The 26,630-nt window shown below is 42.3% G+C and overlaps 1 protein-coding gene across 4 annotated transcripts in view; it reads left to right on the top strand.

The window, feature by feature from the left end:
* Positions 1–352: 352 nt before the first annotated feature.
* LOC139388665 (ADP-ribosylation factor interacting protein 2b) overlaps positions 353–26,630 on the top strand; it is a 47,781-nt gene continuing 21,503 nt past the window's right edge. For 2 of the 4 annotated variants that reach the window (XM_071135480.1, XM_071135482.1), the window contains exons 1-3: positions 353–579; positions 20,211–20,307; positions 24,101–24,133. In XM_071135480.1, coding sequence (XP_070991581.1) covers positions 20,221–20,307; positions 24,101–24,133 — 120 coding nt within the window. In that variant the 5' untranslated portion in view covers positions 353–579; positions 20,211–20,220. The remainder of the gene's footprint in view (positions 580–20,210; positions 20,308–24,100; positions 24,134–26,630) is intronic. The other 2 variants (XM_071135481.1, XM_071135483.1) reach the window with 1 other exon arrangement.

Here is a 26,630-nt window from a genome sequence, read left to right as displayed (position 1 = left end):
ACCAATCACAACAGAACTTTTCACATCAGATCTTTTCAGAGCTGATCTGATTCGTCAAAAAAAAAAAAAAAAAGATCAGAATTGGGCTGCCTGTCTAAAAGTGTCTCTGTTGTGTGCTTGTTTCTGTCTCTGTATACTGTAGCCAACAATCAGTCATCTCCTCTCTTGTTGGACTGGATTGGATGTGTTGTTGTCCCAGTTCCTTCAAACACGAACTGCACTGCCCCTAGCTGTTCATTCACGGAATAATCGAAGTGCACGCACATAGTAGTCCGTGAACGCGCACCACGCTGTCCGGAAAAAAAAAGGTGCTGAAATGTCGTCACTTCCGGGAGGCATTCCTAGCCTGGGAAAAAAAAGCGGGGCTGGGAGCTCTCTGTACAAACAACACGCCGGAGAGTGATCAGCCATGTCATAAGACAACACTGAAATCTGACCGAATCTGTCATCGGTTCATAAATTCAATCTTTGTCATTTTTTTCCCAGGACTGACCGACACGTATATCGACGAGGCCGTGCATGAACTGGAAAGCACTGACGTTTAGCCGAATAGCTCATTCAAGACAAAAGCTCCAGCAGGTAAGAACCATTACAGCCTCTGTTTTCGGACACATTTGAAAGCACCTAGTTAGCTGGTTTGTTAAGAGAACTGTGTATAGATGCTGATCTGGGTCAACAGTTAGGTAACGTTAGCTGGGTAACTAACTAGTTATCCAGGCCTTTTTACCGACCTGTTTCCCAAACCGGACCTTGGTTATTCATTGACTTCAACGACGTTATAGCCTGCGACGCAATTGCATTTTCGAGATTGTCATCTGTCTTTGGAAGCTAGCTCATTTCCTTAGACATTTTATAACATGAGCTTTATAGATAGCTAAAGGATTTGTAGAAAGCTTTATTTTTGCTGGTAATACGCTAGAACCGGCCAGTGTGTATGTCACCGCTGCAAACGCGTTACCTGTTGAAATTCACCTGCGCCGCACCTGTCTGTCTTACTGGTGCCAGTTTAGACTGATTTAATCAGGCTCAAATACGCAATTAATTGGTGTATATACAGCCTGAGACGAATGGCTACAAAATCGTGTAAATTATCATTACAAGCCATAATGTTGAATACATTACATTTAAAATTACTCTACAAGTTGTCTGTGTGGTTTGTCCTTTAGCTGTTCGAAATTTGAGACAAAAGATCCACAGAAAAGTATTGTTTACCCGAGTTTTTAGAGAGCCAGTAGGTATGTGGTTTGGTTCAGCACCAAGGTAAAGTTAGTTTGATATTGGATATACGGTTCTCTCGTCAATAGCTATTGAACCAAGCATGAACAATCAACACTTTCTGTCTGTGAATTGGAGTTAAATATTGAAACCCTATTTTTTAAATTATTTTTTTAAATACAAAATTCACACTCAATGTGTTGATTGTTCTCCATCCTCCCCTGATTCAGAATACCATTTTCATTGTCATGGCATACTTGGTTCCATAGATACAGACGAGAGAACCAAATATCCAATATAAATGAACTTGACCTTTGTGCTGAACTGAACCGTAGATACTGAACATAAATATCAACTAGTGATGATGTGACATTGTTGTCCGACATCGATATTTACCTTGCCAAAAAAAAAAAACGATACCGATGTTTAACATTTTATATTGGCCTTTTAAGCATTAGTTAACACATGGACGCAGCGGTCTAAGGCACTGCATCTCAGTGCTCGAGGAGTCACTACAGACACCCTGGTTAGATTCCAGGCTGTATCACAGCGGTCTAAGGCACTGCATCTCAGTGCTAGAGGAGTCACTACAGACACCCTGGTTAGATTCCAGGCTGTATCACAGCGGTCTAAGGCACTGCATCTCAGTGCTAGAGGAGTCACTACAGATACCCTGGTTCAAATCCAGGCTGTATCACAGCGGTCTAAGGCACTGCATCTCAGTGCTAGAGGAGTCACTACAGACATCCTGGTTCAAATCCAGGCTGTATCACAGCAGTGATATTACATCCAGCCATGATTAGGAGTACCATAGGGTGGCGCGCAGTTGGCCCAACGTCGCCCGGGGCAGGCCGTCCATTGTAAATAAGAATTTGTTCTTGCCTAGTTAAATAAAGGTTACACACACCACACTGGCCAAAACGTTATTTTCTTGGCATTTGCGTAGGTCCCCATTGCCAGTAAAACATAATCAAAACCTATTTCTTTCACTTAATTGCCGTGCGGTTTCGTTGTTCGTTTGTTCAGTCGTTTCATTCTCAACCAGGATCCCTATGGAATGCCGTTTGGGTCGTTGCTATGGAAAGCCGTTTGGGTCGTTGCTATGGAATGCCGTTTGGGTCGTTGCTATGGAATGCCGTTTGGGTCTTTGCTATGGAACGCCGTTTGGGTCTTAGCTATGGAATGCCGTTTGGGTCTTTGCTATGGAATGCCGTTTGGGTCTTTGCTATGGAACGCCGTTTGGGTCTTTGCTATGGCGTGTCAAATAAGCCAATCAGCCAATCAGGACCTTTTTCCGTAGTTATTATGTCACTCGTATTTTATATGTCACAACGATTCATCGACACGTATGCTGTGATGCTGGTGAAGTTGTCTCGCGCACCTACAGTGCTGGTCATATAAAAAAGCTAGCTAGCTCATGGATGCAAACAATGTTCTTCCCCAAAAACATAGCAAAACGACATCTGTTTCAGTAGCTATAGTTAGCTAACTATATAGCTAGGTGTCATCTAAAATAGCCCTAATTAATAAGTCGGTTCTCATTTGATTAATGGTGGTTGGACCCATATATGTGAAGCTAGCCACAATAAGGATTAGCCACAATGCTGGACTATGTGGTTAGCCTTCAAAATAAAGGTATGGCATAATTCTACAAATTGTATTCATTTGCATCACTGTCAATGACACGGTCTGGTCGAGCCTCACTAGCCAGATGAAGCTAGCTGGCTCTTTTTGGGCAACATGGTTAAGTAACTGGCTAGGTATTTATTTTCAAGAACTGAAGTTCAATTTCAATAAGAGAACAACAAGTGACAACCTAGCTAATACTTAACTCACAAGGATTCCTAAATCATTGCTAAGAATAATGAAAATGACTGCAGGTTCTACTGGTGATTGTTTTCAGGCTGGTTGTATTGGTGCTAGCTAGGTACCACGCTAAAACTAGCTAGGCACCAAGCTAAAGCTAGCTAGGCACCACGCTAAAGCTAGCTAGGCACCACGCTAAAGCTAGCTAGGCACCACGCTAAAGCTAGCTAGGTACCACGCTAAAGCTAGCTAGTCACCAAGCTAAAGCTAGCTAGTCACCAAGCTAAAGCTAGCTAGGCACCAAGCTAAAGCTAGCTAGGCACCACGCTAAAGCTAGCTAGGCACCAAGCTAAAGCTAGCTAGGCACCAAGCTAAAGCTAGCTAGGCACCAAGCTAAAGCTAGCTAGGCACCACGCTAAAGCTAGCTAGGCACCAAGCTAAAGCTAGCTAGGCACCACGCTAAAGCTAGCTATCCTAGAAGTTGCGGTCAAACAAATGATGCTTTATTACCAACGCGGTATTGTAAACACGTCGTTCATGGCTGGTGTTTGCAGACTTTTTGTTGTTGTTGTACAGCTTTGACATTTTACGTGGCGTTCTTCAGCTTTGACATCGGTTTTGCACATCGCCGTTAAACTAGACATCGGTTGTTTCCACTATATATCGTGTATCCCTAAAATTAACCAAACATAGACCCTTATCTATGGATTTCACATTACTTGGCAGGGATGCAGCCATGGGAGGGCATGGGCCCACCCCTTGGGAGCCAGGCCCAGCCAGTCAGGATGACTGAGCCGCATTTTCCCCTTAGGGGATTTTAGAAACAATTGAAATAAGGGCTGTGATTCGTCTAGGCTTTCCCTGGTGTGATGTTTTGATCACCGTGTAAATCTCTCTACAACAAGTTGACTTTTATCAATATATTTGCCTGTATTTACCCTCTCAAAGATTAAATGCTAATTAGCTGCTAATGTGGCTATCATAAAGAACTACAAATTTCAGGATGACCTGAACGAGACTGCCAAATCGAGGCAAAGGTAACACTCTCTGGATGAACTATCTGCTAGCTTAATGTAGTGTTGAATCAATTGGCTAAATATTTGTACATTCTTTTTACTGTTTTGTGCAAGTTTTAAATTGATGCGACACCTGTTAGCAAAGGTGTCTGCTAGAGATGGCTTGCAGGGATTTGTAGTTTTGCGTGATGTCTACATTGATGCAAATTAGCATTTTAGAATCTGAGAGTAAATAGAGGCAGATATATTGATGAAAGTCACCTTGTCCTAGAGAGATTTACATGGTTATCAACATTTTACGCCAGAGGAAAAACTATTGGAACCATTTCCCTGTTTGACTGAAATAGCATTTATGGGTATTTTGACACTTCCACTGTGGGGCTCGAATGAGGCTGATGCAACAGATCAGACTGTTTAGCTTAAAATGTTAATGTTTTTATTTATTTACATTATTATTATTTATTTTTTTACATTTCTTCACAAATATTCCAAAATGTAATTAGCAGGAAAACACTGTTCTCAAAAACACACCGCATGTGCACGTGCCTTCTTTGAAAGAAGGCTAGGCTAGGCTACTTTGAAAGAAGGCTAGGCTAGGCTACTTTGAAAGAAGGCTAGGCTAGGCTACTTTGAAAGAAGGCTAGGCTAGGCTACTTTGAAAGAAGGCTAGGCTAGGCTACTTTGAAAGAAGGCTAGGCTAGGCTACTTTGAAAGAAGGCTAGGCTAGGCTACTTTGAAAGAAGGCTAGGCTAGGCTACTTTGAAAGAAGGCTAGGCTAGGCTACTTTGAAAGAAGGCTAGGCTAGGCTACTTTGAAAGAAGGCTAGGCTAGGCTACTTCGAAAGAAGGCTAGGCTACTTTGAAAGAAGGCTAGGCTACTTTGAAAGAAGGCTAGGCTACTTTGAAAGAAGGCTAGGCTACTTTGAAAGAAGGCTAGGCTAGGCTACTTTGAAAGAAGGCTAGGCTAGGCTACTTTGAAAGAAGGCTAGGCTAGGCTACTTTGAAAGAAGGCTAGGCTACTTTGAAAGAAGGCTAGGCTACTTTGAAAGAAGGCTAGGCTACTTTGAAAGAAGGCTAGGCTAGGCTACTTTGAAGGAAGGCTAGGCTAGGCTACTTTGAAAGAAGGGTAGGCGAGGCTACTTTGAAAGAAGGCTAGGCGAGGCTACTTTGAAAGAAGGCTAGGCGAGGCTACTTTGAAAGATGGCTAGGCGAGGCTACTTTGAAAGAAGGCTAGGCTAGCCTAGGCTAGGCTACTTTGAAAGACATGCTTCTTTAAAAATGACATAAAACGTCCAGGTTGTAAACAGTTATATGGTGTGTGATGTGCGTTGCGTAACAGACTCTGGCCTTCACTCTCCCGTCTTGTGACCATTTCATCAAACCCTTCCTCAAACCGTGCCTCGAATCAAGCCTTTTAGACGTGAATGGTAATCATCCTTCCTTATATTCGTCAAACATCTCTGGTGTTTTTAGCCTATATTTATGTAATTAAAAGTCTCATTTAAAGTTTGGTTACGTTTATCTGGCGCCTCCCTTATGTCAGCATAGGTTTAGACATGTAGGATGTAACCATTGATGTAACCATTGTGCATATCACCTACACTATGACATGTGTAGGATGTAACCATTGTGCATATCATCTACACTATGACATGTGTAGGATGTAACCATTGTGCATATCACCTACACTATGACATGTGTAGGATGTAACCATTGTGCATATCATCTACACTATGACATGTGTAGGATGTAACCATTGTGCATATCACCTACACTATGACATGTGTAGGATGTAACCATTGTGCATATCACCTACACTATGACATGTGTAGGATGTAACCATTGTGCATATCACCTACACTATGACATGTGTAGGATGTAACCATTGTGCATAACACCTACACTATGACATGTGTAGGATGTAACCATTGTGCATATCACCTACACTATGACATGTGTAGGATGTAACCATTGTGCATATCACCTACACTATGACATGTGTAGGATGTAACCATTGTGCAAATCACCTACACTATGACATGTGTAGGATGTAACCATTGTGCATTTCACCTACAATATGACATGTGTAGGATGTAACCATTGTGCATATCACCTACACTATGACATGTGTAGGATGTAACCATTGTGCATATCACCTACACTATGACATGTGTAGGATGTAACCATTGTGCATATCACCTACACTATGACATGTAGGCTTATTTATCTACATGACAAATACATCTTAATGTTATTCCATTGTTGGCCTTTCTGATCCAATTCTGATCGGAGTAATTGATTGAAATTGTGATTTAAAAAATAATAATATATATTTCTGTTACTTATCCATTCAGACAAATTAAACTTCTTCTTGTTGTCCTACAATTTTTTTTTATAAAAAAAAAAAAACTTGTTCCAGACAAGAGGACAAGCGTTAATGTGGGGCCCTGTACGACAGCTTTATTAACTACAGGTACAAAAGCTTTATTAACTACAGGTACGACAGCTTTATTAACTACAGGTAACTGCCAAAATAAACAAAACACTTACCGGTAAGTAAATGATACAAAGTACATTGAAAGCAGGTGCTTCCACACAGGTGTAGTTCCCTGAGTTAATTAAGCAGTTAAAATCCCATCATGCTTAGGGTTATGTATAAAAAAAAAAATATTTAAAAAAAAGCCACGTTGCTCATTATTTTAGCTACCATGGCTAGAAGAAGAGAGCTCGGTGACTTCGTCACCAGATCTCAAACCAATTGAACACTTACAGTAGATTCTGTACCAGCACCGAAGACTGTATTCCGTCACCAATCAACAAAACACCAAATAATGGAATTTCTCGTGGAAGAATGTTGTCACGTCTCTCCAATAGAGTTCCAGACTCTTGTAGAATGCATGCCAAGGTGCATTGAAGCTGTTGTGGTGGCTCGTGGTGGTCCAACAGCCTATTAAGACACTGTGTTGGTAGTTACCTGTAGCGACCAATCATTTTGATTGTTCCATTTTCCTTGCGAAGCACTACAATGATGCCTAGATGTAACCTATCTAAATCAATGGCCTACAAAATATATATATATATTTATATTTGTGGGAAGCCTATCTCATCTCTCTTAAAATCACAAGTGGTTTTCTTTAAAAGTGACCAATCGGCAGTTGAAACGATAACAAAACAAGCTTCCTCCCTGCACGTTTCTGTAAAAAGCTGAGAGACGGGGCAGAAGAAATGTAAACCACTCTCAAATTCACAGACGGCACTATGGATTCAAGGACTGATCATCCGTGACATCAACATTTATAGTTTTAACCGTGTTTTGAGGCTATATATTGTTTTACATTTATTTGGTTTACAAACAAGGGAGTAAAACAAGCTTCTATATGTTTGTTGGGTTCTGATGTTAAATGACAGTGGAACTAAGCTCATGAGGCATTTATAAGTTATATTCTTCAAGAATCAATGGGTACATGTCATTAATTTATAAGTCCCAAAATAGATGCAGCAACTGCATATTGCCTCTTTAAAGACAAACTGATCTGAAGTCAGTTATAGTGACAGTGATGGGGTTCCCTACTGCTCTATGCTTTAGAGACAAGCTGATCTGAAGGCAGTTATAGTGACAGTGATGGGGTTCCCTACTGCTCTATGCTTTAGAGACAAGCTGATCTGAAGTCAGTTATAGTTAATGAATGGGGTTCCATACTGCTCTATGCTTTAGAGACAAGCTGATCTGAAGTCAGTTATAGTTAATGAATGGGGTTCCATAATGCTCTGTGCTTTAAAGACGAGCTGATCTGAAGTCAGTAACAACTGCAGTTTGCCTCTTTAAAAAAAAAAAAAAAAAAAAAAAAAAAAAAAATATATATATATATATATATATATATTTTTTTTTTTTAAAGCTGAAACCGTATAACTACATACACCACCCAGTCTGTTAAAGAGTAGGCCTTGGTAATTCAATCGTTTTTCTGTCCCACCATCGATGGTAATCTCATGCACAGTGGAATAACGAGTGTTTATTATTGCGACTGTCTATCAGCTGCACATCAGCCCTCCTGAGACATGGAGTGTTCCGAGCGGTTGTCATAGTGACGGGACAGAAACAGCCTTGCTGAAAGGACACAACTAGGCTATCTTCTGTTTAATGTAGAGGGCCACTCCTCTCGCTTGCTCTTGCTCGCTCTCTTGCTCTCTCGCTCTCTTGCTCGCTCTCTCTCTCGCTCTCTCTCTCTTGCTCGCTCTCTTGCTCGTTCTCTCTCTCTCTCTCTCTCTCTCTTGCTCGCTCTCTCTCTCTCTCTCTCTCTCTTGCTCGCTCTCTCTCTCGCTCTGTGTCTCTTTTGTATTGCCTAATTTGTTTCTGTCGATTTTTATTCCACAGTAAGTAGGACTTTTTGTCGGGCCGTTTGAAAAGATCAGAAAAGGTTCTGTTGGTTTTAAATGATTAGACATGTAAATGTCGTCAGGCAGGCCTTTGGGTGCATTCACTAGAAACCAAATGGAAGCAAGCGTTTTGCAACAGTGTCCTACTAATGAATGCACCCCTGTCCTGGATCAGTGGTTGGCTCATGGCCATATCGCCACGTTGCTCTTTATTTACCAGCAGCTCCCTGTCTGCCTGCCTGCCTGCCTGCCTGCCTGCCTGTCTGCCTGTCTGCCTGTCTGCCTGTCTGTCTGCCTGTCTGTCTGTCTGTCTGTCTGTCTGTCTGTCTGCTTGTCTGTCTGTCTGCATCTGCCTGTCTGCCTGTCTGCCTGTCTGTCTGTCTGTCTGTCTGTCTGCCTGTCTGTCTGTCTGCATCTGTCTGTCTGCATCTGTCTGTCTGCATCTGCCTGTTTGCTTGTCTGCCTGTTTGCTTGTCTGCCTGTTTGCTTGTCTGTCTGTCTGTCTGTCTGCATCTGTCTGTCTGCCTGCCTGTCTGTCTGCGTCTGTCTGTCTGCCTGTTTGCTTGTCTGTCTGCCTGTCTGTCTGTCTGCAGACGTCTGTCTGCATCTGTCTGTCTGTCTGTCTGCTACAGTGAATACATCAGTGTGTGTTTTTGTGTTCTTACATTATATTGCGTAATAACCATTTTTATCCTATTGTCATCCAAATAAAATGACCACACAGGCTGCAACCGACCGACCGACCGACCGACCGACCGACCGACCGACCGACCGACCGACCAACCAACCAACATGACTCCTTAAGAAAAACAACCACTCCTCAATATGTCCACTGGCTAAACTGACTACAGTCTGAGAGCTTGGTCTTTTCTTTCCTTTGTAACATCAGTTGAGTCATAAACCAGGCTATGTAATTAGTGTCCAGGCCAGGGGTTGGTTCCCGCCCTAGGCCAACACTGCAAGGAGAGAGAGAGAGAGTCTCCCTCAACCCTTCTATTTCATATACAGGTCCAATGTAGCTCTTTCCTCAGGAGAAAATGTCTCGATTCTAGCCCTTTAAGGCTACCGTTCAAAATACCAAAATGTTTTTGTTTGTTTGTTTCTGGTTCCTTTCTATCTTGTAAGCCGCGTTTGTCCATTCATTAAGCGTATCGGGGGGGGGGGGGGGCGTTCTAAAACGAGGCTACTTGCAGACCGGGCCGTTAAACCGTTTGTTTAAAACTACACCTTGTTCAGTCGTGTTACCTCATTAGCCAATAACTATAGCTTACAATCTGGGGCGCGTTCATCGGGACACAACGTTTTGAAACATTTTTTAGATATTAAATGATTCCTTTAACATTTTAGAAATATCCTATCTGCAACATTCAAGAAAGTTTTTTCAACTGCACGTAACCATGGTAACCTTACTGGGTAGCCTACTGAACGGGGGGGGCCCCATGTAACATTACCGGTAGCCTACTGAACGGGGGGCCCCTGGTAATATTACCGGTAGCCTACTGAACGGGGGGCCCCTGGTAACCTTACTGGGTAGCCTACTGAACGGGGGGGGCCCCATGTAACATTACCAGTAGCCTACTGAACGGGGGGCCCCTGGTAATATTACCGGTAGCCTACTGAACGGGGGGCCCCTGGTAACATTACCGGTAGACTACTGAACGGGGGGCCCCTGGTAATATTACCGGTAGACTACTGAACGGGGGGCCCCTGGTAATATTACCGGTAGACTACTGAACGGGGGGCCCCTGGTAATATTACCGGTGGACTACTGAACGGGGGGCCCCTGGTAATATTACCGGTGGACTACTGAACGGGGGGCCCCTGGTAATATTACCGGTAGACTACTGAACGGGGGGCCCCTGGTAATATTACCGGTAGACTACTGAACGTGGGGCCCCTGGTAATATTACCGGTAGACTACTGAACGTGGGGCCCCTGGTAACATTACCGGTAATGTCAAGGAAGTTTGGTGTCCTGCCCTACACAGCCAGTAGAGAGACAGACCTCGTGGATGATTTTATCTTTCATTTACAGGCTGAGCAAGGAGCCGGTATCCTATAATGATCTACCCTCCAAACACCAATAGCATTTTAACTTGGCAGTATCAGATGAACATATGATGAGCAAACAATCGAAGGCTTCAGGTTTTCCTTCTGATCTTAAGAAGGGTGTAATTTTGTTAGATTTTCAACAGTCAGATGCAATTTTTTTTTCATTTTTTTTTTTGCTGTTTTTTAAAATAGGTTTCTGAGGTGTTTTTTTTTTTTCCACTCTCAAAATAATATATATATATATATATATATAATTTATTTATTTTTTATAATAGAAAACTGATCAAATTCGATGAATGCCAAAACAGTAAAGGCTTTCCTCAAACTAACTTCTCTCAATTTAAGTGTTGACAGCAAAGAAGGCCTACCTGGCAGAATGATATCCGATGATTTGTATCCATTGGGTTGGCATTTGTTTTACAAACGCTGCCATCACATGTACAGTGTAAAGCACAGAAACACTGCTAGCCAGCGCTTTTGCTACTGTAGGTGTGCAATTGTGCATTGTTGTGGATTTAGAGCAGCAGGAAGATTAGATTATCCCCCCCCCCCCCCCCCCCCCAAAGAATGTGATAACCTCTAACGGGAGATTTCACATGACTGGGCCCAGGGTGCAACCATGGGTGGGCCTGGCTCCCAAGTGGGTGGGCCTAAGCCCTCCCAGGCCCACCCATCAGCATTATTTAATAAAGTAAAGAGAACAGTCTAATATTATCACTTGTGATGTATTATAGCTTAATAAAACGACTCATTTCAAAGCATAGTTGCGAGCATCGCGTGGCCCAGTCCAGAAGAATAGTGCGCACTCCCTCAAATTGTTTTTGGGAAAAAAAACATCCTTTCTATTTTATTCAGCTATGTTCAAATAAATTGTTCTTACTATAAAATAATATATTTAATGTCATGGGAATTCTAAGCAAATCTGGCCTACCCAGACCCCTCTTATCTGCTACGCTCTGTTTAATATCTATGCATTAGTTACTAACTCTACCCACATGTACATATTACCTCAACTAACCGGTGCCCCCGCACATTGACTCTGTACCGGTACCCCCTGTATATAGCCTCCACATTGACACTGTACCGTAATACCCTGTATATAGCCTCCACGTTGACTCTGTACCGTAACACCCTGTATATAGCCTCCACATTGACTCTGTACCGTAATACCCTGTATATAGCCTCCACATTGACTCTGTACCGTAATACCCTGTATATAGCCTCCACATTGACTCTGTACCGTAATACCCTGTATATAGCCTCCACATTGACTCTGTACCGTAATACCCTGTATATAGCCTCCACATCGACTCTGTACCGTAACACCCTTTATATAGCCTCCACATCGACTCTGTACCGTAACACCCTGTATATAGCCTCCACATTGACTCTGTACCGTAACACCCTGTATATAGCCTCCACATTGACTCTGTACCGTAACACCCTGTATATAGCCTCCACATTGACTCTGTACCGTAACACCCTGTATATAGCCTCCACATTGACTCTGTACCGTAACACCCTGTATATAGCCTCCACATTGACTCTGTACCGTAACACCCTGTATATAGCCTCCACATTGACTCTGTACCGTAACACCCTGTATATAGCCTCCACATTGACTCTGTACCGTAACACCCTGTATATAGCCTCCACATTGACTCTGTACCGTAACACCCTGTATATAGCCTCCACATTGACTCTGTACCGTAACACCCTGTATATAGCCTCCACATTGACTCTGTACCGTAACACCCTGTATATAGCCTCCACGTTGACTCTGTACCGTAATACCCTGTATATAGCCTCCACATTGACTCTGTACCGTAACACCCTGTATATAGCCTCCACATTGACTCTGTACCGTAATACCCTGTATATAGCCTCCACGTTGACTCTGTACCGTAATACCCTGTATATAGCCTCCACATTGACTCTGTACCGGTACCCCCTGTATATAGCCTCCACATTGACTCTGTACCGTAATACCCTGTATATAGCCTCCACAGCCCCTCTTGTTATTTTACTGCTGCCGTTTTAATTATTTGTTACTTTAAAAAATGTTTTTACTTAACACTTATTTTTCTGAACTTCTTAAAGCATTGTTGTTTAAGGGCTCGTAAGTAAGCATTTCAATATAAGGTCTACACCTGTTGTATTCGGCACAGGTGCAGACATATGGCATAGGCAGATCAGGACCTAACATAAGGACAACTCAAGAGTATGCTATTCTTTTCTTCTGAAATAAACTACATTTTCTTCATGTCATGTTTCTTTAGACCTGTCTAAAATTAATAATGGATTTATTGTGAAGTTGTAGGCTATATTACATGGATTTATTGTGAAGGTGTAGGTTATATTACATGGATTTATTGTGAAGTTGTAGGCTATATTACATGGATTTATTGTGAAGGTGTAGGCTATATTACATGGATTTATTGTGAAGGTGTAGGCTATATTACATGGATTTATTGTGAAGGTGTAGGCTATATTACATGGATTTATTGTGAAGGTGTAGGCTATATTACATGGATTTATTGTGAAGGTGTAGGCTATATTACATGGATTTATTGTGAAGGTGTAGGTTATATTACATGGATTTATTGTGAAGGTGTAGGCTATATTACATGGATTTATTGTGAAGGTGTAGGTTATATTACATGGATTTATTGTGAAGGTGTAGGTTATATTACATGGATTTATTGTGAAGGTGTAGGTTATATTACATGGATTTATTGTGAAGGTGTAGGTTATATTACATGGATTTATTGTGAAGGTGTAGGTTATATTACATGGATTTATTGTGAAGGTGTAGGTTATATTACATGGATTTATTGTGAAGGTGTAGGTTATATTACATGGATTTATTGTGAAGGTGTAGGTTATATTACATGGATTTATTGTGAAGGTGTAGGTTATATTACATGGATTTATTGTGAAGGTGTAGGTTATATTACATGGATTTATTGTGAAGGTGTAGGTTATATTACATGGATTTATTGTGAAGGTGTAGGTTATATTACATGGATTTATTGTGAAGTTGTAGGCTATATTACATGGATTTATTGTGAAGGTGTAGGTTATATTACATGGATTTATTGTGAAGGTGTAGGTTATATTACATGGATTTATTGTGAAGTTGTAGGCTATATTACATGAATTTATTGTGAAGTTGTAGGCTATATTACATGGATTTATTGTGAAGGTGTAGGCTATATTACATGGATTTATTGTGAAGGTGTAGGCTATATTACATGGATTTATTGTGAAGGTGTAGGCTATATTACATGGATTTATTGTGAAGTTGTAGGCTATATTACATGGATTTATTGTGAAGTTGTAGGCTATATTACATGGATTTATTGTGAAGGTGTAGGCTATATTACATGGATTTATTGTGAAGGTGTAGGCTATATTACATGGATTTATTGTGAAGTTGTAGGCTATATTACATGGATTTATTGTGAAGGTGTAGGCTATATTACATGGATTTATTGTGAAGGTGTAGGCTATATTACATGGATTTATTGTGATGGTGTAGGCTATATTACATGGATTTATTGTGAAGTTGTAGGCTATATTACATGGATTTATTGTGAAGGTGTAGGCTATATTACATGGATTTATTGTGAAGTTGTAGGCTATATTACATGGATTTATTGTGAAGGTGTAGGCTATATTACATGGATTTATTGTGAAGGTGTAGGCTATATTACATGGATTTATTGTGAAGGTGTAGGCTATATTACATGGATTTATTGTGAAGGTGTAGGCTATATTACATGGATTTATTGTGAAGGAGTAGGTTATATTACATGGATTTATTGTGAAGGTGTAGGTTATATTACATGGATTTATTGTGAAGGTGTAGGTTATATTACATGGATTTATTGTGAAGGTGTAGGTTATATTACATGGATTTATTGTGAAGGTGTAGGTTATATTACATGGATTTATTGTGAAGGTGTAGGTTATATTACATGGATTTATTGTGAAGTTGTAGGCTATATTACATGGATTTATTGTGAAGGTGTAGGTTATATTACATGGATTTATTGTGATGGTGTAGGTTATATTACATGGATTTATTGTGAAGTTGTAGGCTATATTACATGGATTTATTGTGAAGGTGTAGGTTATATTACATGGATTTATTGTGAAGGTGTAGGTTATATTACATGGATTTATTGTGAAGGTGTAGGTTATATTACATGGATTTATTGTGAAGGTGTAGGCTATATTACATGGATTTATTGTGAAGGTGTAGGTTATATTACATGGATTTATTGTGAAGGTGTAGGTTATATTACATGGATTTATTGTGAAGGTGTAGGTTATATTACATGGATTTATTGTGAAGGTGTAGGTTATATTACATGGATTTATTGTGAAGGTGTAGGCTATATTACATGGATTTATTGTGAAGGTGTAGGTTATATTACATGGATTTATTGTGAAGTTGTAGGTTATATTACATGGATTTATTGTGAAGGTGTAGGTTATATTACATGGATTTATTGTGAAGGTGTAGGTTATATTACATGGATTTATTGTGAAGGTGTAGGTTATATTACATGGATTTATTGTGAAGGTGTAGGTTATATTACATGGATTTATTGTGAAGGTGTAGGTTATATTACATGGATTTATTGTGAAGGTGTAGGTTATATTACATGGATTTATTGTGAAGGTGTAGGTTATATTACATGGATTTATTAGTCTTTTTAACATGTAGATGTTCCAAAGTTCAGCATCGGTGGATTGTAGGCGACGTGTGGAAGCCAGGAGATGTTAATTGTCTTTATGTTAATTAACGGTCAATTACAGTGAGACCGGCAGTCATTTTGAATTGTCAAATCACCGGCTGACAAAATGTCACGAGCACCCTGATAAACCTTCAGTTAGTCCTCTAACCTCCTCACCCTTTTTCACCCGAGAGAGAGAGCGCGCACGCACACACACACACTCTCCTCTCCATTGTGGTCTACGTACCACTTAATCTCAGCAGCGTTCAGTAATAGAGAATTAATTAGTGTTCGGTGAGTTATGTGTATGTTAGTTCTCAGTAGGCTAATTAAATGTGGTGAGTTTGTGTGTGTGTTCTGAGTGGTGTGTGTGTGTTCTGAGTGGTTTGTGTCTACATCTGCTGAGTGGTGTGTGTGTGTGTCTGCTGAGTGGTGTGTGTGTGTTCTGAGTGGTGTGTGTGTCTGCTGAGTGGTGTGTGTGTGTTCTGAGTGGTGTGTGTCTACATCTGCTGAGTGGTGTGTGTGTGTGTGTGTGTGTGTGTGTGTGTGTGTGTGTGTGTGTGTCTGCTGAGGTGTGTGTGTGTGTGTGTGTGTGTGTGTGTGTGTGTGTGTGTGTGTGTGTGTGTGTGTGTGTGTGTGTGTGTGTGTGTGTGTGTGTATGGGTCAGGGTTCCTGTTAGGAAAATGTGGCACCGGACACCGTGACCGGGAAGATTTAAACGTTTGATTTACCAGACACATTGGGGGGTGTGTGACCCATTAGGGGTCGTCCACCTACGCTGTTCAGAATTACAGACAGTTAGAGACGACGCTAATTCATCTGAACTTTCAACTCCTGTAATAAAACAGCTTTTTAACACTTAATTTTCAAACATTTACCAAACTGTTATTATGTGGGGAGAAAAGGGAAATGAACCCCCTAATGTCAGCGTGTATGTGTGGGGAGGGGGGGGGGGGCGTGACTCTTTTTAGAAACGGGTGAATCTAAAGATGCAACGACTAGGAAGAGTTGCTAATATGACTTGTCCATTTTGTCTTCTGGACAACGGAAGAAGGAAGTTGATCTGAAAACCAATAGAACAGGAGAAAGAGGAAGGAAGTTGATCTGAAAAACCAATAGAACAGGAGAAACAGGAAGGAAGTTGATCTGAAAAAACAATAGAACAGGAGAAACAGGAAGGAAGTTGATCTGAATAACCAATAGAACAGGAGAAACAGGAAGGAAGTTGATCTGAATTCTTCCACATTTGTTGTTTCATGTGAATTGTTTGACTTTTTTTAATCAGTTCCCCATGTACATATGTCACCAGTAGTAAATGTACCGTTAATCTCTGTCGTTTGTTTACATACATGTTGTACTACTAATTAGGCCTACAATCATTTACTAGATCTCATTCTCGGAGTGGAAACGTTGTTTGTAGAGTTCACAACCTAATACACTTGTGAGGGGGGGAAAAAAAGCTTGGGTATATTTCATAACCGTAATTTATGAGTTGTCCATTTTATTGTTTTTGTTCTTCCCGATTGTCTTATTGTTTGTAGTGGTCCGTGTGAGAAACAAGCATGGGTCTGGTTTCTGTCTTGTTGTTTGTAGTGCTCTGTGTGAGAAACAAGCATGGGTCTGGTTTCTGTCTTGTTGTTTGTAGTGCTCTGTGTGAGAAACAAGCATGGGTCTGGTTTCTGTCTTGTTGTTTGTAGTGCTCTGTGTGAGAAACAAGCATGGGTCTGGTTTCTGTCTTGTTGTTTGTAGTGCTCTGTGTGAGAAACAAGCATGGGTCTGGTTTCTGTCTTGTTGTTTGTAGTGCTCTGTGTGAGAAACAAGCATGGGTCTGGTTTCTGTCTTGTTGTTTGTAGTGCTCTGTGTGAGAAACAAGCATGGGTCTGGTTTCTGTCTTGTTTGTAGTGCTCTGTGTGAGAAACAAGCATGGGTCTGGTTTCTGTCTTGTTGTTTGTAGTGTGAGAAACAAGCATGGGTCTGGTTTCTGTCTTGTTGTTTGTAGTGTGAGAAACAAGCATGGGTCTGGTTTCTGTCTTGTTGTTTGTAGTGCTCTGTGTGAGAAACAAGCATGGGTCTGGTTTCTGTCTTGTTGTTTGTAGTGCTCTGTGTGAGAAACAAGCATGGGTCTGGTTTCTGTCTTGTTGTTTGTAGTGCTCTGTGTGAGAAACAAGCATGGGTCTGGTTTCTGTCTTGTTAATGTTGAGGGAGAGAGAGAGAGAGAGAGGAGCACGAGTCTGAGCACTCGTAGAAGTAGCCTACCTGGCCTGCTGCGCACAAATGCAGGAACGTGCCCGTTTTGAGGATGTTTTGATATCTGATTATAAAAAAGCTAAACTTCTGCCATTTTTTTTTCTTTCTTTACCTCACACAGTAAGTCAACAAAGTTAAAAAATATATATATTTTTTAATTTTTTACATCCTTTGTGAATGATAATAAGTTCCTCAGTAGGTCTATTTAGAAAAAATAATCTTTCCAACAATCTCCCCCTCGATAATCACCAATCCTCGATTTGAAAAGACAAAAATATAATGTGATGACCCCATATATCCAGTGGAAAGCGTCATAAAATACCTTTCCCCTTTGCAACAAACCCAACAAAAAAACCCAGCTGTCTGTGCCAAGCTCACTGGAGCAGGAAACTGAACGTCTGGAAACAGGCTGGTTTTTCTCTACAGACGTCTTCATGGATCCAGTTGAGTGTTTTCTCTACAGACGTCTTCATGGATCCAGTTGAGTGATTTGATACAATATTGCACTTCACCAGTGAAGAAGCTCAAGTCAAAAATAGACAACTAAGAAAGGGAGGCAGACGGGTGGAGCAGAGAGACGAACGTTATTGGAAAGAACCAGAATTCATCTTAATAACAATAATTAATAACAATAATAATAACAATAATAATAACAATAATAATAACAATAATAATAACAATAATAATAACAATAATAATAACAGAATTCATCAGGATATTTTCCAGTTTATTTTATTTTATTTTATTTGTCTGCTTTGTATGTTAACTTTTTTATTGTCAACTAATTCAGTTATTATTGTTATTAAGTTGTTATTGTTATTAAGTTATTATTAGTAATTTATTAAGTGAAGTTATAAACAAGTTATTATTATTATTATTATTATTCATTTATTAAGTTGTTGTTATTGGCCAACGGCTGCATCTCTGAGTTCTCATTTAGCCACTTTTTGCCGTTTAATGATCACTGTGTATCAATGTGTCCAAATGGCGTAGGCTCTCGCATTTTAGTTCAATTTGAACTTTGACATTTAAAAAAATAATAATAATTAATTCAGATTTTTATGATGAACCACATTGACAATGATTTGAGAAACCTAAAATAATTTAATTATTATTGAAATGAAACTGTTCATAGACAAATGCCCATATAGAAAGTCAGAACTGATACAAAGAGTGGTAGGAATGTTAGGATAACTGGTAATGTTATGCTTCCCCAAACTGGAAACTAGAGCACCGCCTACATCTTTCAATAACATAAATTGCCTTCAGATTTTCAAGCACGGTAAGACATGCCTCCATAAAATGAAGTTTTAAAAAAAACATTTCAGGTTTGAAAAAAATGAAGTATGGTTTTTGAAAATGCTCACATTGTAGCCTCAGTAGGCTACCGGTAATATTACCAGGGCCCCCCGTTCAGTAGGCTACCGGTAATATTACCCGTTCAGTAGGCTACCGGTAATATTACCCGTTCAGTAGGCTACCGGTAATATTACCAGGGCCCCCCGTTCAGTAGGCTACCCGTAATATTACCCGTTCAGTAGGCTACCGGTAATATTACCAGGGCCCCCCGTTCAGTAGGCTACCCGTAATATTACCCGTTCAGTAGGCTACCGGTAATATTACCAGGGCCCCCCGTTCAGTAGGCTACCCGTAATATTACCCGTTCAGTAGGCTACCGGTAATATTACCAGGGCCCCCCGTTCAGTAGGCTACCCGTAATATTACCCGTTCAGTAGGCTACCGGTAATATTACCAGGGCCCCCCGTTCAGTAGGCTACCCGTAATATTACCCGTTCAGTAGGCTACCGGTAATATTACCAGGGCCCCCCGTTCAGTAGGCTACTCGTAATATTACCAGGGCCCCCCGTTCAGTAGGCTACCGGTAATATTACCAGGGGCCCCCCGTTCAGTAGGCTACCGGTAATATTACCAGAGCCCCCCATTCAGTAGGCTACCGGTAATGTTACCAGGGGCCCCCCGTTCAGTAGGCTACTCACATTGTAAAGTGGTGGGTAGGCTGATAGCCTGACTACCTGTCTCTCCTGACTACCTGACTACCTGTCTCTCCTGACTACCTGACTACCTGTCTCTCCTGACTACCGTTGTTTTTCTCCCAGTCAATGTGGTTTTTTTTAGAGCCAATAGCTGGCGATTACCAGCTAATAGAAACCCTGGTGTGTGTGTGTGTGTGTGTGCGCAGCGTTAACAGACCCTGTTTTAATGTATCTCAATAGAGCTGAATGAATGGTTGGCCACTTGAACAGCCGGTGTCATTGTCAGTACACTGGCCTTTATTATATATACATACCCACCATGACAACGCTTTGTTTCATGTGCTGAGTGTGAGACGTTCTCTTTGGAAAAAACGCATGTCTATTGAAACACATCTTCTCATCTCGGGCCTTACAGCATCATAATCAGCCTGTGGTTATTGTGTTCTGGATTGGACTAATTCCATGTTCTGTCTCTCTCTGTTCTGTCTCTCTCTGTTCTGTCTCTCTCTGTTCTCTCTCTCTGTTCTCTCTCTCGCTGTTCTCTCGCTGTTCTCTCTCTCTTCTTCTCTTCTCTTCGTCTCTCTTCGTCTCTCTTCGTCTCTCTTCGTCTCTCTTCGTCTCTCTTCGTCTCTCTTCTCTTCGTCTCTCTTCGTCTCTCTTCTCTTCGTCTCTCTTGTCTGTCTCTCTTGTCTGTCTCTCTTGTCTGTCTCTCTTGTCTGTCTCTCTTGTCTGTCTCTCTGTCTCTGTGTCTCTGGTGTAGGACAGATAGTATGCTGAGTAAAGCAGCCACTATGGAGATCCCTATCAACCGTAACGGAGACACGAGGACGCTGGCGGAGGATGACAGCCTTGAACAAGTGAGTCACACACACCCCTTCCATAACCATTGACCCCCAGCTGATTTACCAGCTCTTTCTTTCTGTCCTACCACAGGAGTGCTGTAGACTGGTCCCAGATCTGTCTGTACTCTTGCCTATTATTCCTTTGCTGTCATTGTCAAGCAGCACAAATATACTGGCACTCAGGATAGACGTGACAGTCTCTGTACCCCTTGACTTTTTACACATTTTGTTACGTTACAGACTTATTCTAAAATGGATTAAATCTTTCTTTTTTTCTCTCATCAATGTACATCACAATACCCCATAACGACATCACAGTACCCCATAACGACATCACAGTACCCCATAACGACATCACAGTACCCCATAATGACATCACAGTACCCCACAATGACATCACAGTACCCCACAATGACATCACAATACCCCACAATGACATCACAATACCCCACAATGACATCACAATACCCCACAATGACATCACAATACCCCACAATGACATCACAATACCCCATAATGACATCACAATACCCCACAATGACATCACAATACCCCATAATGACATCACAATACCCCATAATGACATCACAATACCCCATAATGACATCACAATACCCCATAATGACAAAACAACATATTTTTTTTTTTATTTTTTTATTTTTTAAACTCAATTCTGTCTCGGAGCTTTACAGACAATTCCTTCAACCTCATGGCTTGGTTTTTGCTCTGACATGCACTGTCAACTGTGGGACCTCATATAGACAGGTGTGTGCCTTTCTAAATCATGTCCAATCAATTGAATTTACCACAGATGGACTCCAATCAAGTTGCAGAAACATCTCAAGGATGATCAATGGAAACAGGATGCACCTGAGCTCAATTTAGAGTCTCATAGCAAAGGGTCTGAATACTAATTTTTTTGACACTTTTTTTTTCTTGTTTTTACACAAACACTAGTTTCTAACCTGTTTCTGCTTTGTCAGAATGGGGTATTGTGGGTAGATGGAGGAGTTTTATTTATTTATCTACAGCATTTTAGAATAAGTCTAACGTTACAAAAACGCGTTATCATCGTGTCCATTTTATTAGGAGCATTATTAGGAGCATTATTAGGAGCATTATTAGGGGCATTATTAGGGGCATTATTAGGAGCATACGACTGAGTCTTATAGTAAAGTGGAAAAGTTTTCTCTCAGTTCAGTTGGGTTGATCGAGCAGCCCCTGTGTCCGACTGAACGTTCCCTGCTCTGTCACCTGTTGCATTGCCACGGTGTCCATGGGAACGTCTAGTTTTATTAACAGGTGGCGTGACTATTTTAAGGGCCTTCAAGCTAGGCTATGTTTTTTTTTGTCTCCGTGGGTGTATGTGAGAAATTGTTTGTTATTGCCTAACACATTTTAAGTGTGATAAGAGTCCATTCAGGAATAAGGTTGGACTTGACGATCCTGATAATAAAAAGAAACCATTGATTTCTGTGTAAAAGAATTGTCAGTGCGAGAAGGTGTGACGTTATTACGGCTGTAAACTATTGAACTTCTAGCCTTGCAGAATGTAAACATGTTCATGAGATCTGCTGTAGCCTCACGGCCCTAGAGGTGGAACAAGGTGGGATGGTTGTGTCCGTGTGTAACCGGTTCTGTGTGTTCTAACAGCCCGCCCTAAAGCACACCTTGTTGAGCAAACACAACATAGGTTAACAGGGACTGCAGATCCGGGAGGCAGGGGAGGGTGGGAAGCAGGGGAGGGGGGAGGGAGGGAGGCAGGGGGGGGGGGGGGGGGGGAGGCAGGGGAGGGCGGGAGGCAGGGGAGGGGGGGGGGGGGAGGCAGGGGAGGGGGGGGGGGGGAGGCAGGGGAGGGCGGGAGGCAGGGGAGGGGGGGAGGGCGGGAGGGGGGGGGGGGCGGGGAGACGGCAGTAGATGGAGAGGGGAAGAGTAGGTTTAAGACAATTAACAGGCTGGTGACTGACAGCCTCGTTCTGTGTTTCAGCAGTACAGAGACAACCTCACGATCTGGACTGACAGAGTCTTTATTTGTTAGCCAGTCCTTTAGTGAAACCCTCCAGACACGCAGACACAGAGACGGACTGTAGGACTACAGTGAAGCTGCATCCCTATTCGGGGCCCGGGGCCCGCTGTTCAAAAGTGTTGTTGTCAATTGGACGCAGTGTATTGAAGAAGGATGTGTTTTTCACCAGGGGTCAAACAGTCAGGGTTATTTATTGTTCATAGCTGAATATTAACAGACGTTGTCATAGCAACAAGGCCGTTTTCTTTTTTCTTTCTTTTTTCCGAAAACTGCTGTTACTTTGTCCTTGGAGCGTTAACCTACTCCAGTTGGTCTCTGTTATTACTGGGCTGGTCCAGGCTGCTGGTCCAGGCTGCTGGTCCTGGCTGCTGGTCCTGGCTGCTGGTCCTGGCTGCTGGTCCTGGCTGCTGGTCCAGGCTGCTGGTCCTGGCTGCTGGTCCAGGCTGCTGGTCCAGGCTGCTGGTCCAGGCTGCTGGTCCAGGCTGCTGGTCCAGGCTGCTGGTCCAGGCTGCTGGTCCAGGCTGCTGGTCCAGGCTGCTGGTCCAGGCTGCTGGTCCAGGCTGCTGGTCCAGGCTGCTGGTCCAGGCTGCTGGTCCTGGCTGCTGGTCCTGGCTGCTGGTCCTGGCTGCTGGTCCAGGCTGCTGGTCCTGGCTGCTGGTCCAGGCTGCTGGTCCTGGCTGCTGGTCCTGGCTGCTGGTCCTGGCTGCTGGTCCAGGTTATATTAACCCTGTTAAGAATGTGCATTTGAAACAATGACAGTGTTGGAATAGCTTTAGTCATGTAAAAAAAATATATATTTTGAGATGTTCGCATTGGAGTGATTTTTGTGGTTTCTGTGATCTTACTGTCGTCCTTCCAGTCGTCTGTCTGGTGAGCATGTCAGCGAGGTGGCTGTTTTGGAATGGGTCTCTCTACTGTAATCTGATGCCTAATGTTGCACCGTTTATGGCATGACGCAGGGAGGGCCGGTCTGTGGCGTGACGCGGGGCGGGAGGGCCGGTCTGTGGCGTGACGCGGGGAGGGAGGGCCGGTCTGTGGCGTGACGCGGGGAGGGCCGGTCTGTGGCGTGACGCGGGGAGGGAGGGCCGGTCTGTGGCGTGACGCGGGGAGGGCCAGTCTGTGGCGTGACGCGGGGAGATGCTTTGAAGCCATTTTCGGTCGGCCATATGAGGAAAGACAATATGGCCGACCGAAAATGGCTTCAAAGCATCTCCATGGCCAAAACTTAGCATCAGCAATCCAGGGTGTGTGTGTGTGTGTGTGTGTGTGTATATATATCATTGTTTAAAACGTTGATTTCCTAGCTTGAGTTCCAGTCTGTTTGGGTTATCACGCCAACTCCATGAGACAATGGCATCTGTAGAGTAAGCAAGAGAGCTAACAGATCTGGGACCAGTTTACTGACTTCCTCACATCACTATATTCTGTAGCCCATCAAGAGAGCTAACAGATCTGGGACCAGTTTACTGACTTCCTCACATCACTATATTCTGTAGCCCATCAAGAGAACTAACAGATCTGGGACCAGTTTACTTCCTCACATCACTATATTCTGTAGCCCATCAAGAGAACTACAGATCTGGGATCCGTTTACTGACTTCCTTACATCACTATATTCTGTAGCCCATCAAGAGAACTACAGATCTGGGACCAGTTTACTGACTTCCTCACATCATCATCAAGGCCTATTGTTTGGTTTCCTTTTTTGCATCCTGTCGTGATTCAGTTACACATTGTCTTTTGTTCTGTCTCTTTATTTCTCCCTCCTCCATCTGTGTCCAGGTTGCTAAGCTACAGTGGAGCTTAGATGAGAAGGTAGGCAGTTTCACAATCACCAGGGTGAGAAGGACAACACTGTGTGTGTGTGTGTGTGTGTGTGTGTGTGTGTGTGCGTACTATAGATTCAAGCAATGCCACCTAATGTTTTGTCATGTTGTCTGACTTACTGAATGAAATGGGTCTAGTAGTCATTGCAACAAGCACCAGGCGTAACTTAACATGGCTGCTAGGTTGCACGTGATGACAAAGCATTAGGCAGGTTGACTGAATCTGTGTGTTGTGTTTCTGACCTCCCTCCTCCTCTGCGCTAACTCTGGTCGAAGGTCTGTCAAATCAAATGGAAATGAGGACGTGTCTCTCAGGGCTCTAGAGGACGTGTCTCAGGGCTCTAGAGGACGTGTCTCAGGGCTCTAGAGGACGTGTCTCAGGGCTCTAGAGGACGTGTCTCAGGGCTCTAGAGGACGTGTCTCAGGGCTCTAGAGGACGTGTCTCAGGGCTCTAGAGGACGTGTCTCAGGGCTCTAGAGGACGTGTCTCAGGGCTCTAGAGGACGTGTCTCAGGGCTCTAGAGGACGTGTCTCAGGGCTCTAGAGGACGTGTCTCAGGGCTCTAGAGGACGTGTCTCAGGGCTCTAGAGGACGTGTCTCAGGGCTCTACAGTGCCCCCATTTTTACTTGCATATCAACCTAAATATTTTTTATTTTTGTGACCTGTGATTCTTTTTTTATTTCATTTATTTTTTTTAAATTTAGGAGCAACTTTGCGACCTAGAGAAATGTTAAACATTCTATTACCTCATAGTTTTCATTGTGCCCCTACATTTTCCAAATTAAGGGGCACACGGGCTCCTTGTAAAAAAATACCCACTTTATTACAGAATCCTGTGTTAATGAAAACATATCGTATTTTAGGCTAAAAGAGGGCGACACCATAGAGAATGATAGAGCACTCTTCTTTGTATCCGTCTCATTATGGTGTCTGTTAGAGCACGGGCAGGGCCATTGAGGTCAACTCCATTTTGAAGTAGTCACTTTTGGTTCTTCTACTATTTCTATGAGTTGGTAAACAAACTGAAAATGTGCGTACTGCCCCCTGGAGGGTGTTGTCTGAACAGGTTTAAAGACAAGGTTGGTGATTTACTGCCCCCTGGAGGGTGTTGTCTGAACAGGTTTAAAGACAAGGTTGGTGATTTACTGCCCCCTGGAGGGTGTTGTCTGAACAGGTTTAAAGGATGGTGATTTACTGCCCCCTGGAGGGTGTTGTCTGAACAGGTATAAAGACAAGGATGGTGATTTACTGCCCCCTGGAGTTATGGAATGTTTCCTCACGAGTATAATTCATTGGCTGATCCTTACTGGTGTGACCTGGATGGAATCATGTGATCCTTCCTTAACCCATAGGAAGTCCCACCCAGTTGACTACTTCAAAATGGTGTAAGTCCTCAACGGCGCTGCCCCGTGCTCGAACTTCCTTTAGGGAAATAGAGTCCTCAATTTGTCTTTATGGACAAACACATGTTGGTTTGAGAGCCGTTCTTCTGCCCCAGTGGTTCTAAACTAACTACAACTCATAGACCTTGTTTAACAGGTTTTATTCTCAACAGGAAATCTTTTTTGTTTTTGAAGTGCTGGGTAGTGCTGTTGTTCCAATGGGTTTACTGCTTCGTGTGTGTGTGTGTGTGTGTGTGTGTGTGTGTGTGTGTGTGTGTGTGTGTGTGTGTGTGTGTGTGTGTGTGTGTGTGTGTGTGTGCGCTTGTTAATACCAGGGGTTTCCTACCAGTAGCTCGCAGGCGACCTTATGACAAATCTGAAAGTACCTGGCAATTTTCAGATCTTCCACTGCAAACGATCATAAACAAATCTCACAAGTATCAGACACCACAAGCTACTATCTAATCAATGCAACATTGACTTTATCCCAACCCTGGTTAGCCTCTATTGGCTTAAAAAGCCAAACCTAACATCAATATTGCCCGTGTCTGTGTGGTGCACGTGTCCATGTGTAACCAGTTAACGTGATAACTGTCTTGTGGGTTTGACAAAAAATACTCCCCCCCCCCCCCAAAACCCTTCTCAATTAAACATTTAACTGCAAAGTAGTCTTAGCCTGGCAGAAGTATATCATGAGTAAGTGTATCTATTATTTGTAAACTTTGCCAAGAAATGAGCTGCAGGAATACAGAACCATCACAAGACCGGCACGTTCCTCACTCCGCTAGAGGCGCAATTTAATTACACTCGCATGTATTTTGTTAGTTTCCTCCAAGACGGAGGAGAGAAGGGGAAAAAAAATAGCCTTCGAATGTATTTAAGCATCGACATAGAATCAGAACATCCAATTGTTTTGTTTCTCTATAAACAGTTGTTATTTTGAGGCGAAAAACTAAATAAATAAATATTCAGACCACTTGACTTTCTTTCCACATTTTGTTACGTTACAGCCTTATTCATAAAATAGATTAAATAAAAATGTTCCTTATCAATCTACACACAAATAGCCCATTATGATAAAGCAAAAACAGGTTTTTAGAAAAA

Source organism: Oncorhynchus clarkii, chromosome 29 (genome assembly GCF_045791955.1).
Source record: "Oncorhynchus clarkii lewisi isolate Uvic-CL-2024 chromosome 29, UVic_Ocla_1.0, whole genome shotgun sequence".
Lineage (NCBI taxonomy): Eukaryota > Metazoa > Chordata > Actinopteri > Salmoniformes > Salmonidae > Oncorhynchus > Oncorhynchus clarkii.
Note: the sequence above shows the minus strand (reverse complement) of the source record. Positions and strands in the feature narration are given on the sequence as shown.